This window comes from Chrysemys picta, chromosome 10 (genome assembly GCF_011386835.1).
Source record: "Chrysemys picta bellii isolate R12L10 chromosome 10, ASM1138683v2, whole genome shotgun sequence".
NCBI lineage: Eukaryota > Metazoa > Chordata > Testudines > Emydidae > Chrysemys > Chrysemys picta.
Genome location: NC_088800.1, coordinates 80306473 through 80321999, shown reverse-complemented (window position 1 = coordinate 80321999; position 15527 = coordinate 80306473). Strand labels below are relative to the sequence as shown.

The 15527-nt window shown below is 47.4% G+C and overlaps 1 protein-coding gene across 3 annotated transcripts; it reads right to left on the bottom strand.

Moving 5' to 3' along the window:
• Nucleotides 1-3215: 3215 nt before the first annotated feature.
• TMEM11 (transmembrane protein 11) lies at nt 3216-14643 on the bottom strand. Of its 3 annotated transcripts, none has more exons than XM_005289044.5 (2): nt 14321-14522; nt 3216-4114 (listed from the first exon to the last, which is right to left on the bottom strand). In XM_005289044.5, exons 1-2 carry the CDS (start codon nt 14386-14388, stop codon nt 3598-3600), a joined length of 585 nt encoding a protein of 194 aa, XP_005289101.1. In that variant the 5' UTR covers nt 14389-14522; the 3' UTR covers nt 3216-3597. The 3 variants fall into 3 exon arrangements, with proteins under 3 accessions (XP_005289101.1, XP_065416248.1, XP_065416249.1); XM_065560176.1 differs by lacking the exon at nt 14321-14522 and adding an exon at nt 4365-4504; XM_065560177.1 differs by having other exon boundaries at nt 3222-4114; nt 14331-14643.
• Between the last annotated feature and the right edge of the window lie 884 nt (nt 14644-15527).

Here is a 15527-nt window from a genome sequence, read left to right as displayed (position 1 = left end):
GATCCTAACCCCTGCAGGCCAAGAGAACCTCACCTGCAAGGGTTACAAGCTTTACACAAAGGCGAGGGGGTAGCTCTTGTAAGCAGGGCTGGTGCAGATGGCTACCTGCACAACTCATTCCATTGTGTAGGTTACTGACCATGCTTTGCACTTGCTTTTATCCCCCGACTTCCCTTGGTGGAATCAGCTACATCCCATCTCAGTTCATTGAAGGGGGATGGGGGGGGGGGGGCGGTGAACCGACACAGCCATCCTAAACCTCAGCTTCTATAGTGACTCCTCACTATCTCCTATTGCTGATAATCCCCTTACAGGCAGAACTGACAGTCTCAGGAACAGGCCACTGCTTCATTCACAACTCACACTGTGGCTTTCAGATGGCACAGAATTCACTAGCAGCCAGGGAATGGTGCTGCACTCTGTCAAATCACTCCAGGTAGTTCTGGACTGTTTCTCCCTACACATACCATGGTAGAGCATTTTATCTTCCCCCCACCTACCCCTGCTATACCAAGAGCTTCACCCCAAACACTACTGAGGCTTCGGAGGAACTTCATACAGGAAGAATAAATTTTTAGTACACCATCCAGAATCTCCCCTTCCACCCGAGCTGGTAGCTGGATCCTGCCTTCACTGTTTCTACCTGCACATTTCTCTTGTGTTTAAAGCACTGAATTCTTCTTGTGATTAAGGCACAATCTGTTTTGCTGGGACAAACATTCATGATAGTTGCTGGCTTTCCTTGATAGTGACCTCTGAAAGTTAGAGCTCAAGTGAGGTGTGTTTCCACATGTCCTGTCATGCCTTGGATGCAGTGACAGCTCTCAGTTACTGTAAAAAAATGGAACAATTGCTCACTGTAGCAAGTAGGTCCAGCTGCCTGTTCACATTTCAGCTTGTAATAAAAAAAATACCCCACCCTTTGACCCATTTTTTAAAAATCACTTAACCTCAGCTGATCCAGATGCCCACAAGGAGAGCCCGGTAGGGTTTAGTTCCAAGTCACAGTGACCCCTCCTGGGCAAGGGAAGGAGTGACACTGACAGATACCAGCACAGAGGCTCCTTGGCAGTGAAAGGAAATGAGTGGTCTTGCCAGTTCTCCCCGTCAGGCAGAAACCTCTGCTTTGGACAGCATTGCTAAAGGAGGTAGGTGCAGAAATATCCCAGCGCCTTGTGCAGCAGCAGGAGTCCAAGCCAGCTAGATACCGTCTGCCAAGTGGTACGTTCCAGATGACTTTAAGGCAAGACTTGAGAAATGAAAGAGTTGGAAAAGCACAACTCCCAGGCTGGGCACAAAGCATTTGTTTCTTCTCCCCCTACACACAAAAAAAGTGCAGGCAGCTGCTCCTTGTTGCTATAAATAAAATAGCTCTGACATCTCAGCTACTTTTAACCTTGGCTGGAGATAGCTGTATTAGCAGCTTTTGTAACAGAACAAAGGCCAGGGCTTTCACAATGGCCATTGTCGAGTGAGGCCAGCCCAGGCCCAAGAGTCAGAAAAGTGAATTGAGTCCTGATTCCACAAGAACTCCCTTTAAAGCCTCCATTTGGCATTGTTTATAGGCATTTCTAAATCTGAGCATTTGAGTTACTTAAACGCTGTTTGGGGGCTGTGAAACATTAGCCTGTCATTGGCTAAGATTGTGTCATGGTTATTTTTAGTAAAAATCACAGACAGGTCACGGGCAATAAAACAAAAATTCATAGAAGCCGTGACCTGTGTGACTTTTGCTGCTGCAGCTCCATGGTTTCCCCCACCACCGTGGTGGCTGGGAGCTTTGAGGTTCTCCCTCTGCCCACGGCCACTGGAAGCTGCAGGGTGACCATATTTCCCAAAGAGGAAATGGGACACCCCCAGCCACTCGACCGAGGTGTCCCCCTGTCGCTGGAACCCTGAGGAGGGCCTCACTGGCTGTAAGCTCGAGTTCTGCAGCCCCTGAGGCTGAAGCAGAGAATGTCCTGGAGGTCTCCGGAAGTCAGGGATGTGACTTTCATGACATAAACATAGCCTTACCTGTATCTGTGCAGGGAGAGGACATATGCCTGAAACAAAAGCTTTGCCTTCCATACCAGATGCTTAAATGAAAACAGAAGACTACAAATCCCAGACCTCAGCCAAACTATGCTGCTGAAATTTCGACGTGACAGGGAGTTTTCTGGCCTGCTGTGCCATATGGAGAAAGGGGAGTTTAGTTTGGTCTCTGACCTTGTGTGACTCCATTCCAAGGTCAGTGCCTCAGCTTTGGAGGTCAAGTTGCAACAGCTATTTAAGCAGGCCGTACACCTGTACATACCCGGTTCAGGTTACAGGGCTTTGCTCTCATGTCCAGGACAAACACGGGAAGCAGAGCTGCCGTTCTATAGCAGATCACACCTGCCATCCCATCTGGCAGGAGGAGACAGGCGCCTCTGTCGTCTACTCTTTAAAATGCAGTTTTGAAAGCTTGGCCAGTTACAAATGCTTTTCATTCCTGCAGATTTTGACTGTTTCCAGCTAGGAAACAGGAATTTATGCACTAGATTGAATTCTTTTAAATTCCAGAATAGGGCATAATTACTTAGCAATTACACAGTTCAGTAGATGGCCTCTTGCACTGACGGCAAGTTCCTCTAGACGTTACCACCAATGCCAAAGGAAGTAAATGATCAGGGCACATGTTGCTAATACTATTTTAATTTCACATAGTGGTTGCACAAATGTGCGCGACAGTAACAAAATATGACAAGGGTGAAGTTGTCAGCTGCTCCCCTCTGGAGTCCTTAACTCCCATGCAGTTTAAGACTTACCTACCACACCAAGAGAACTTAATCTTACACCCAATGGAGATATGTCCACACTGGAGAAGAATCCGTATGTCAGTTGAGCAAGAAGTGCTTGGCACCAACAGGAAATTTAGACCAGTTCCCATTGAGCTCAGGGGGAAAGCGTCAGAACAGCACTGCAGTCTAAGAACAGAGCATCAGTGCTCAAGATAGATCATCATAAATACCGTCACAACTGGCCCCCTTCACCAAGAAGCAACTGGTGATGCACAGAAGGTCACAAACCCCATTGCTCATCAAAGCCATCCCTTCATCAGATTGCAAGGTCACATGGGCACTGCTGCTGTGTATATAAGTAGTGTGAATTACCATGGCAAAATGTTAGGTCCCCTCCCCACTTGAACCAAACTCCAAAAAGGAGCCATTTTAGTAGTAAAAAGCGCAAAAGCATTTGAAATTCTCATCTTTTAATGGGCAATGATAACTTTGGGCTGGTTCTGTGTATACAATTAAACAATATACTTAAAAGTTTCCCAAAAAAACAACCAAAAACCTTTCACACCCCCTTTATATAGTTTTCTTCCATCAACGTTCCACTGCTGGATTTGGCTCCCACAGCCTAGCGTACAGCTCTCGAGTCACTGCAGATCCACATCTTAAGAGTAATGAAGAACTGAAAAACCTTGGTGCATCAGTGATGTGTTATTTTAAAAATAACAACTCTATTAAACCAAACGCCTTCCCAGTCTCCACTGCTTCTCAGAGGAAAAAAATGTTACTGTGGGAGTCTTAATACACTTGTCTTTGTGGGTTTCTCTTTTCCCTACTGAAGTCATACAACATAGAGTTCATAGATCTTCTTTACACAGTACACCAGGGCAGCGAGTGCTATCGTGTTATGCAGTCTCTTTCTGTGCAGGTCATCCTTTCTCACCAGCACCACAGGAGTGGAGGAAGTGAGCGTATGCAGGGGCAGGCGGGAAAGTTTATAGGCATCATACTCCACTTGGTACTTGCAGCAAGGGTCAAACTGCCAGGAGATACCGTAGAGGGTGCAGCAGGCCATGCTCAGCACGCCAGCAGGCAGGGAGATGTAATGGGAATAATCTACTGGAAGTGCCAGAGGGGTGAAGAGACAAGCGGTGCCTGCTAGGACGGCGGTCTTGTGCAGGCAGTTCCCAACTGTGATCCAGCGAGCGGTCTCGTCACCGATGCGAGTGGGTTCTATCACTATATATTTGTACTGGGCTTCCAGGGCCTGCTCCAGCTCGTACTCAAACTGGTCCTGAGCATTCTCCCCATTGTAGATTTCATGCACAATGTAACACTCCGTGGAGGACAAGATGATCCTGTTAACAGGAAACACAGAATTAAGCTACAGAGCACAGAGACACCCTTTCCTCTACATTAACCCAGTTAGCTTGGAGTATGGGAGTATGACAACCGAACCCAGGTCAGCACCTTACGGTCACTTGATCGCTGCTTTTCCCTCAACAAAGTAGTACTTTTTCTGATCAAAACTCATCTGAGAACAGCCGATTGTTCAAGAGAAACTCGGAAAAGCTCTTTGATTTAGGCTTAACTATGCATTTTACATACATGAATTTTACTTTCCTCACGTTGGGGAATTAGGAACTTTTCAAGAAAACAAGATCTTGCAATTGGTTGAATCCTCCTGAAACATATTCTCCACTTGATTTCTGCCATCAGTGACGTCACAGTCAGCTGCTGTGGAGATGGTGTCAATCAGCATTTAATCTGTAATGAAAGAGGTGCTGGGGCTCAAGCAATTTTTTTTATATTCGTAACGGATGCAGCAAGCCTGGAAGTGCCGGGGCTCTGAACTGCCAAGACAAGAGGTCTCGGGGATCAGCCCTGGGAAAAATTAAGCACTGGTGTCAATGTCACAAAGAGGAGACTGTGTCAGATGATGGAATGAGCCACCAACAGAACAAAAAACCCAACAACTATGGATACGAATACAAGTTGTCCCCTCAACGAAGGTGTTGCAAATTTTCAATGAGACGTGTTTTGGCCACCCTCGTTCCTGGCACAGATCAGAACAACCCATGCTAATCCCCACATTTCCAGATCCACACCTCAACCATGTTAGTTCTAGAACCAACAACTATGCAACCTATACTCCAGCTTGCTATAAAACTGGCTAATTTGTGGGATCCAGCCTGTGGTGATAAGGAATGACACAAATGTGTAGCTAGAGGGAGAGGTGACAGCAGAGCAATCAATCACAATTTGTTAGCACATTTGGTTCCTTCCTCTCGCCACATTGGAAGGCAACAGGGGAAAGAGGTGGGTTTTACTGCACTATTGGTTAAATGCTAAGAAACAACATTACCCTGGAGCAATCTCCCTACTCCTGTCACCAGACTGTACTAGGTAAGTTCTGTACACACATACTGCACGTATCATGCAAGATCTCTAGCCCTTGGTAAAACAGCTGGAGGTAGCCTGGACTAGTTTCCAGCTACCTGCCCACGGCAGCATCTTATCCTTTATCTTGTTACTCCAAAGTCCACAGATATGTTCGCTTATCTGTGCAGGAGCCTCACATCTGCTCTGCGCCCTCACTGAGAAAGCAGAACAAAGCAAATGGTGTTGTCTGTTACACTGGGTGGGTTTTACCTCATTAAAAGAAACTGATTTTAATATGTTCTCTTAGATCCCCAGTGTCCCAAGCACATGGGCTCCCAAGGATATAGTTATTTGGCAAATTCCTTTAGCACAGCAAGAGCAACCACTACACAACTTTGCCCTAACTCTCAGCAGACATCGTTCCTGATAGCACTTGGGCTCACTTGGTATTAGTGATTTGGCAAGGGAGAACTCTGCAATGGAGACTGAAACGAACACTTCTTTCTTGAAAAAAGAACAGGAGTACTTGTGGCACCTTAGAGACTAACAAATTTATTAGAGCATAAGCTTTCGTGGACTACAGCCCACTTCTTCGGATGTATACCGAAGAAGTGGGCTGTAGTCCACGAAAGCTTATGCTCTAATAAATTTGTTAGTCTCTAAGGTGCCACAAGTACTCCTGTTCTTTTTGCGGATACAGACTAACACGGCTGCTACTCTGAAACTTCTTTCTTGCTCCATTAGTATACAGATACTAGTGTGTTCGCTCTGGAAATGGCAAAGGAAGAGAGGATACATGTTTGCAAGCTGCTGTAATACCAGACATTACTCTTTAAATTCAGTTTTAGTCTCACTGTGAAGGGTATTGTGCAGCAGCCACCTGCAATCAAGAATATTGTTAAATTACAGGCTGTTGCCTGAAGTGGCTTGTTTACAGTGAATGGTGACAACAATACCAAGCAGCAGGAGCTAAGACTTATCAGCCTCCTTCTTTAGGACCAAATGAGCTGTTTCTGTAAGAGTTTGGTTGGCAAGCAAGGTTTTCCTTGTAAGCCAGACATTGGGCATTCTCTGGTTACATTACGTTTGCCTTGAACGCGTCTGCATTTAGAATAGGAGATTCTGCCAATGCTGTCTAGGACAAGGACTGGTTTGCACATCTCCTATGAGATTCTATTTATTTGGTGACGGAAACAAAACATTTCATTGTGAAGCTTAAGATTTCTTTTCCAAAAAAAAAAAAAAAAAAAAAGTACGTTCTCTAGCAAATTAACCCCTTCAGTTTGTCCACTGCTCAACCTTGGAACTGCAAGCTTTTAAAGGAAAGCATTTTTGCTAATTTAAAGGGATCATGTCTAGTAAAAGTACAATATCTGTTATAAAACATATTGCAATATGTATTTGTTTTAAATTTCAGAGAGACGTTTCTAAGGTTTAAACACCAAACAGAATTGGGTTAGCATGACAGCACCAGGAAAAGAACTCGAGCAACCTAGTTTCACTGCACAAATAGAGTCAAACGTACTCATGGCATACAGGGTGAAGTTAAATCTTTTCACCAATGGTTTCCTCCTCGAGTAAGTACTGAAGAGGTCTTAAGTGCTAGTGTAGGACAGTAGAATTTTCAGATCCATTTCAGAATGCATCAGGGATGGCATGGGGTATTTACCAGAGGTAGTTTTTAACCTGGTAAAAATCATGGTTTTTATTGCCCCAGAAAGAACAAGTTAGTCCCAGTTTAAGGCGTTTTCTATTTTGAAAACTGTTTAGTTAAGGCACACCACATTACACTTAGTTTTAGTTACATATTCAAATTGTGGTTACACAAGGGAGTAGATTAATCGATTAGTTTAGGTTTGTACAAATAAAGTAAAACTGCAGTGGGCGTAATACTAATATATTTAATTAGAATACTGAACATTGGAATGCCTATGCATTTTGGTTTGGTATGTTCTCAAGCCAGTTATGCATGTCATGGCTCATTTCTGTTTTCAATACTCTATAAACAAAAGTCAAAACCATTTGGTTATAGGAAACGACAGTAATGCAGTTGTAGGCTTGAAGTGTTAAGCAGTCAGAGGCACACAGACTTGCAAACTACTAGGTCCATCTGGCCATGCAGCATTCTGTAGCAGAAGACCTCCTTTAATGTAGTGGATAGACGGAGCCCATTCCTCAGTTCTGAATGGATGTACCCAAAGTTTGACAAGGATTCGTTCTATGCTTGCTGAACTAGCCAGACATGGATGCAATTATTTTTCCCGGTTTAAACCATATGTACGCCTGTATTTACCAGCACCCTGTCCTAAACTCATTTTTTTCTGGGAAATTGCTAACCCTGGAAGGCACGCTTGAGACCTAGGCTTTGTGAAACAGCAAGTGGTTTCACCCAGTTGGTGCTAATACTTAATGATTTCAATCCAGTTTCAAGGGGGAACTGATGCTAAAGCCATTTTCAGCAATGGTTCAGCTTCCTAGCTAAAAACAAGGCGCAAGTTTCTTAGATCAGAAATGCCATGTTAACCAAGTGAAGTTACGGGAAACGTTTAGATTGAGAGAAGAACCCTACGCACTGTTAAACTTCCTATAATTTTGTGGGTTGCTCAAATTAGGTCTGGCAATTTAAGAGGAATGGGCCCATTCTGATTGAAACACACCAACCCAGCTCAGACCCAAACACTCTCAGGCTTCAAGTGATTTCTTCCCTCCAGAATCCTTCTGGTCCTTGAAGGATCTTTGAATATCCCTCCCATCCCCTGCCTTCCTTTCCCCACACTTTATATACTCTCATAGACCCATTTGGTCAATAGCCTTCCAGTCAAGGAAAATAGGACAGGAACACATTAAACATTAACCTTGGACTGAAATTACTATCAGAAAATAAGTTTATTCGAGCCCTCCTCTCTCTCCAGCTTTATCCATTCTTGGGCTCTAGGCTTTTATAGGTGTGAAGTCAAAACACGACGCATAGGAGCAAAAATAAGCGAAATAAAACTGTTCCATATAAAAGACACAAAGCAAAACAGAATGGGATGTGCACCCCCGAAAGCACCTGGCCCTGGGCAGTATGCTCTTGTGGCGCCGAGCATAGCAGCTGCTGATCCCTTGACCAAATAATCCCTGTTAGAGCAACTTATTCTTCCATCAGACACTGCTCAAGATGCAATTGCTTGTCTTGGCAATTGACTAGATAATCCCAACAAAAAGGATGGGGGGGAAGGAGACGAGCTACTCAAACAATGGTGGGTGCGAGGAGACAGTGAAGTGAGCAGAAATTACATATGGGGTAAATGCAAGATAAATATTACACTAAAGTTCAGGCATGTGGGAAGTTAAATTCAGTGTGCGTCATTCCCACATGCGAGGCTGGCTGCAACAGGTGGAAAGCCTGGGGAAAACAATCGTACACAAAAGAAGAAAAATCCGAAGAGTGTGTAGTGTCCCTGCATAGGAGAGAACTCTGTAGAACTCTGTCTACAAGACTTACCAGAACTTGTTGACATGCAGAACAAGCATGGGGTTCTTGCCTCAGAGACCTCAAGTACAAAGACTAACAAAACTGATTTTCCATGACATAGGGCCTTTCATTTGAACAAAACAGCACACACTGGAGCCTGTGGACTCACCACCACCCCTGGAAAAAACACAGCCAGGGTTTAAGCATTGTCAGTTCTGTGCTTATATGGACCTAGGTGGGAGTATCGATAACTCAGTTATTCTCGATTTTACTTGAAAGTGCGATGAGTAACCAATGGCAGAGGAGATCCATGTAGTAATGCCAAACAGCCAAAGGCTGGATGTGCTAGTTATGCTTAAAAGCACCTGTTAAACTAGGAAATGTTAAATGATTTTCTAGAGCCCTTCTTCCAAGAAGGAAGGGCTTTGCCACAGGAAAGTTTTATATCCATTCTGTTGTAGCTGTGTAACTTGTATCTTGAATACTATTTGCATATCACTGCTTGATGAATCCCATTTCCTGTGATGATTTTTTTGTTTGTTTTTGTTTTTTTAAGTGTCTCATTCTTGATGCCTGGCTTTTCAGTGTCTGTGTAAAAAAAGACAGAGGAATGCTCTGTTCTGATGGCTCAGTAGATTAAATGGCTTTTGTAGCTAGTGTTATAAAATAATTTACACTGATTTCTGTACCTGCAGGATTACAAACAAACAATGATCCTCAGCAACTGATACAGCAACCACCAGCAAGAGGGGCAGAAATGCCCATGTTAACCACATGGTGAGTTTAAAATTAAATTTGAAATGTATTCCCCTACTAAAAACATCACCTAGTGCACTAAGAAGACATTGCAGCTAGCTATATGCTAGATACTCATGGAATTTCCCAGTTAGGGTTCCAAAATCTGCCCCGTCTGTCTCCCCTAAAAAGTTAAAAAGCCTCTAGTGGCCACCTAAATGTCACAGGATGCTTCTCAAGCTACCCCAGGAGCAGTGCTGCCTAGCCTGTTTTCGTGGTATCCTAGTCACAAACACATGGTCTGTTTCTTTTTCACCACACATACCTTTAATCCACAGAACCCAAACTCGGCAGGACATAGCACAGGTATATAGCAGGAGGAGCCTTTCACATCTTCTCTCTTGCCCCCAGCTCTGCTGAAAACGGGATTTTCCCAGCATCCTTCTCCAGCCACCAGCTGGGAATGGAAAGGAGGTAAGCCTTCTCATCAGTGGGGTGCCCCTGGACCTCACTGGTGGAGGCCCGCTCCCTGTCCCGTCTAGCATATATACTTCTGGCTAGTAGCTTTAAGTTCTGACTGGTGGGTGTCCAGAAAGCATCTCCACTCCTGATCAGAAGTATCCCCAAATCGTGCACAGTTCACGATTCCTTTGTTGCATTTATTGTTCAAGTTTCTGAACCCCTTTTATATACGACGTGTAAGTCCCAGGTTAGCTTTTTGAAAGGTGATACAATTGCTCATGGACAACAGAATACCTGTGGTTCCACCATTCAAAGAGAGGTTTCTTGACTGTAGGTAAACAGTACTAGGCAGAAATTCATGAGAACTGCAAATGCAAAGAGACCTGTTTGAGTGGTGATTGAAAAAGATGGGCTTCCTCTCGTGTGATAATGCTTGTGATTTGCAAAACTTGCGTCACATGCAACATGCACAAAAGAAATGAGTACACCAGTGCAACTAAGGACTGAAGGCTGGTGTGTGAATGAATTCGAATAGAGCCACATCACAGATGGCCAAAAGCATACAGTGTCCGACATCGTTAGAGTCCCAACCAAACCTGAATAAGTCAGTACTGTGTGGACAGGCCAGACTCAAGAACATTAATGCACTAACCTTTTATTTCTAGATCTGGGTTCAACTCTTGTTACTTTCAACATGAAAAATAAGTTGTGGTCTCACCTTAATCCCCAGTGGAAAAATTCCACATCACAAAACCATCATACAATTTGACAAGCTTGTCCATTTCAGCTCAGGAAAGGTCCAGGACTGCAATGACAGGGGTACTCCACATGAGAATTGAGGTCTGGTGACAAGCTTTCCCCACAGCACTGTCCCACATTCTAGCATTCTTGACCCATTACTATCAGTATCTCAGCACCAAGACAATGTGTTCGACCACAACCTTCGGAGAACAATAATCAATATGGTCAGAACAAAGAGGACAAGAAGCAACAGCACAGAGGCAAAGCAAATTTTGATTCAAGGGATGCAACTTAAATGCAATAAGATTATAGCCAAATAAGGAATTCTATACAGTTCTCTTTGGAAAGAGGATTGGGGGGAGAGAGGGGGAGAACAGATCAGGGAAAATGAGCACGAGACCCCGAGAGCTGCACCAGTGATAGAAGACAGCACCCACCACCGAAAACACTGCAATACCATTAAGGAGACCACAATGAGCAGGAGAAGCGCCACTTTTAGTTTAACAAAAGAATTAGCTAGACTAATGGAAGCAGATCAATCACTGCTCCAAGCACGCGGATTACTGGAAATCCAAGCGGTACAGGTAAGACCTTTAAGACAGCCCAGAAGCCAGTAAACATAGTTGGGATGAAATCAAAGCTGCCTTATTGCATTGCTCTTTCTGAGCTGTACAAGTTTGTTAGACTGTTTCCCCAGGGAACAAGTGGCATTCTCTTTTGTGCTCTAGTGGTCATCGTGCAGAATTTTAGACAAGAACTCCAAGTGCACGCGGTAGCTGTTCTCCATTATAAATTGCTTTGGGCTACGGATTAGCAATTCCTTTTAGATACTCTGCATAAAGAGTCCCTTTGGAATGAGGGAGGGAAAGCAATATTTAGTGGGTTCTCTTTAGTTAGTTTTTCAGTATTTTGTTTAACCTTTAACCACCATCATAAAACCAGCCCAGAATCGACAGCTAATATACTGTTAGATCCTTAGCCATATGCCCCACGAATAAAGTATAATCTGGTAGTGACCAAAGAGACCTTCCAGGTATCAATCAGATCTTTTATGGAGGGATATGGTCTCTGTAGTTACAGCTGCCAGTGGTTTTGTTACATTTGACTAACTTTCCTAACACTGGACAGTATTTTATTCACTAGCTATTCCCATGACATTACTCCTCAACATACACTCCTTTGAGACTAGTTGGCTGACAGCTACAAACTGAGCTAGAGAAATACCTTAAAACGGCTCTTTGATGAGAAAGCTGCATCAGTGTGCTCAGTCAGTAAGAATCTGTCTTTGGACAAGAATCATATTCATGAACTTAAGAAAACTGTATTTGCTATATATAACATATACACGTCGTCATCTGATGATAACTGAGCCATCACCATTGCCCTGCACACAAGCTGTGTTCCCAACACCACACAAGATAGGTAGGTGTGACTTGGGAAAAGACACCAGCCAAGAGTGGAGATCTCCAATTGCAAAAATGGGAGATCACCTGCTTTTAGTGTAAATTTTCTTAGCCAAATGATGATGATCTTAGCATACAAAGTTATTTGGAAGGAGAATTGTCTGACACATAACAAAACCAGCCCTTTGCCAGGTTTGTGTTGGGAGGGAGTGCGTAGTAGTGGTTAGAGGTACTCTAGTCACAGACTGTCTTGCTGTGTCATCTCTGTGCCTATTTTCATGCCCAACCCCCCTCCCGCTCATTTGTAAAAGTTAGGATCATATTTAAACCTCAGAACAGGTCAGTGAGGCAAGTAACTTGTTTGTGTTTGTAAAGCACAACATCATCAACACCACCCCCCACCTAGGGCTGTCAGAGTCTTTAAATTGGGTGGTAGAACAAAGGACAATTTTGCTACTCCATAAAAAGACAGCTGCTTTCAAAGGCTGTTGGTTACACTAGCTAGCACCAGGGTGGGAAGAAGGAAGGAGATGCCAACGGAATGGACAACAGAATTGAGCCAGAAGTTTTAAGTAAAGAAAAGAATTATGCATACAAATTTTAAGGTAGTGCAACAAGATTTCTCTCTTTCCTGTCTTTAAAGTTAGGCTTCCAAAACTTCTACAGCTACTCTGCAGGGAGTTCCACCATGTCCCAGTTGCTCATCCATCCTGACAGAGGCAGAAACACAGCTGGTGACCAAACGTGCATTTTAGAAAGCTCTTTGTGAGTGCAGACACTACAAAAAGCCAACAGCAGCAACCACCACCAGAGCAGCCAGGCCCTTCCCTCCCCCTAAAATTACTCTGCAGCCTCCAAATCCAGGGAGCAAAACAGCAAAATCCTAAGGACACAAGCCACTCAACCAGCATTAAGCACTCTCCAAAGGGAGGTCACTCTGAAGGTCTTCTGTTGCCTCCACCACTTTTCAACACAGATTTTTACGGCGCGTCCCGGTCTCCAGAATGCTCCTACCACTGAGCACAACTACGAGTCATCGTTTGGCCTAAGGGTTAAAGCTGCCTTTGGTAACGTGCAGATTTGCACTGACCTTCCCCCTGACGCTGCCTCTCCTTCCCTCCTCCTCACTCCCGTGGAAACTCGCCCCCAGCCAAGGCACTCCTGCTGGAGCCAGCTGCAGACTGTGCCTTCCTCGCTGCAGCTGGACTCTGCCCTGGATTTACCCGCAGCCTTGGGACTCTCACAGCTCTGTCCTTAGCTCACTCTGGTAGATGGTGGCTTTGATTCCTCCCATCACTGGCCCTGTTCTCCCCTTTCCTCCCTCTCCCCCACAACAGGCCTCTCCATTTCCCCCACTGGCCTGTTCTTCCCCTCTCCTCCCTCCCCGGCCCCCTGACCTGCACCCCCTCACTCCAGCAGCCTCCCGGTCACTGTCCCCTTCTCCCCTCCCCCTTCCCACCCCCCGCACTGGTCTCCCCTTCCCCCCTGACCTGCACCCCCTCACTCCACCAGCCTCCCCATCACTATCCCCTTCTCCCATCCCCCTTCCCCGCACCCCCTCACTCCACTGGCCTCCCCCTCACTGGCCCCTTCTCCCCTTTTCTCCTCCCCCTCCCCAGGACCTGCCCCCCCTCACTAGCCCGCTCTCCTCTTTTCTCTGCCCCTTCCCCTCCAATGACCTGCACCCCCTCACTCCAGCAGCCTCCCCCTCACTGGCCCCTTCTCCCCTTTTCTCCTCCCCCTCCCCAGGACCTGCCCCCCCTCACTAGCCCGCTCTCCTCTTTTCTCTGCCCCTTCCCCTCCAATGACCTGCACCCCCTCACTCCAGCAGCCTCCCCATCACTGTCCCCTTCTCCCCTCCCCCCCCACTGGTCTCCCCTTCCCCCCTGACCTGCACCCCCTCACTCCAGCAGCCTCCCCCTCACTGGCCCCTTCTCCCCTTTTCTCCTCCCCCTCCCCAGGACCTGCCCCCCCTCACTAGCCCGCTCTCCTCTTTTCTCTGCCCCTTCCCCTCCAATGACCTGCACCCCCTCACTCCAGCAGCCTCCCCATCACTGTCCCCTTCTCCCCTCCCCCCCCACTGGTCTCCCCTTCCCCCATGACCTGCACCCCCTCACTGGCCCGTTCTCCCCCCCCCAGCCTCCCCATCACTATCCCCTTCCCCGCTGACCTGCCCCCCCCCACTCCACCGGCCTCCCCCTCAGTGTCTCTCCCCCCCTCCCCCGTCCCGCTCACGGCGGGGAGGGGGCCCAGCCTCCGCCCAGCCCGGACCAAGCAGGATCCCGGGTCCACACCCCATCGCCCCTGCTCAGGCCCCTTTGGGGCCCCGTCTGGCGGCGCCCCAGAGTCCCGCCCTGCCTGCTGCCCGCTCGGCCAGACCTCACCTCTCCCTACCGCCGCTGCCACTGCTGGTGCTGCCGGGGCCAGCGCGCCTCCTTCCCCACGCCGCCATCTTGGAGACTCTCGGCTCGAGTCGCAAATGTCTCTCCGCCAAGGGGGCCCGGGCCCGCGCCCGAGCCTGCCGGGAAATGGAGTCCAGGTCGCGGGTCCGGAGCCAGTGGGGGAGCGCGGCCGCCGCCAGAGCGGCCTACAACCCCCACCATGCTCTGCGCCGCGCTGGGGCCCATGGGATATGTAGTCCTGCGGCGGCAAGGCGGGGACGCGCCGGACGGCGCTAGAGAGGCCCAGGCCCTGAGCTCAATCCCATGCCCTCCCCGTAGCCAGCTTGTCTTCGCAGGGAAACACCCAGGGGCGTGGTTGGGGAAATGGACTACAACTCCCACAAAGCACCGGGGCAGCCTCGTGGGAGCGGGCCACGTGTGGCTCCAGGTGGGGCTGGGTATGTGCTCTCAGAGCTGGGGGCAGGGGCAGGGGCAGAGCCCTTGTAAAAGCCTCCTCCGCGGGCTTCCCTCCCCCACTTCTATAGTCTCTAGTCGGCTGCCCCAAGCCACATGCTAGGGTCAGGGAGAGGCCACCCTGGGGGAGACTGCCCTGGCCTCAAATAGGCCTGACCCCCTCCCCACCCCCCCAATGGCAGGGTCGAGCGTTGGGTGGACTAGTGGGGACAGGCTGACCTGGCAGAGGGGCTGAACAAAGACAGTCGTGGGGAAGAGGTGGGCTCACATGCAGCTAGCTATTTCAAAATAAATACTAACCCAACCCTTATTGATCCCCGCTGACCGACAGAGAAGGGGTAGGGACGCTCCTGACTACAGCTCTGGCATGGTACCCTCCGTGTCCTGCTAGGAAGGAGCAGGAGGGCACAGCAGTGTAATGCATGCTGTAGATTACAGACCCCCAAGTAACCTGTACATCGCACAGGTGCTAGATTTCTTTAGCTCCAGCAAGCCTGGGCTTCTACTACTGAGCTAAAGAGCAATCTCCTTCAGCCATAGGACTGTGGTATTGGGTTTATGTCGGCTGTAGGCTGGTAACCAAGAAGGGGTGACCTATCACTCTCAGTTGGGCAGGTCTGAGCTTCCATGCCGTAGAGGCAGGTCTATCCTGGGAAGAGTGAGTTTAAACCCACCCAAAACTAAAGACCTGCTCCATCAAGTGAGGGGGAGCTGCCGCAGAGCCCAGAAAGCAACT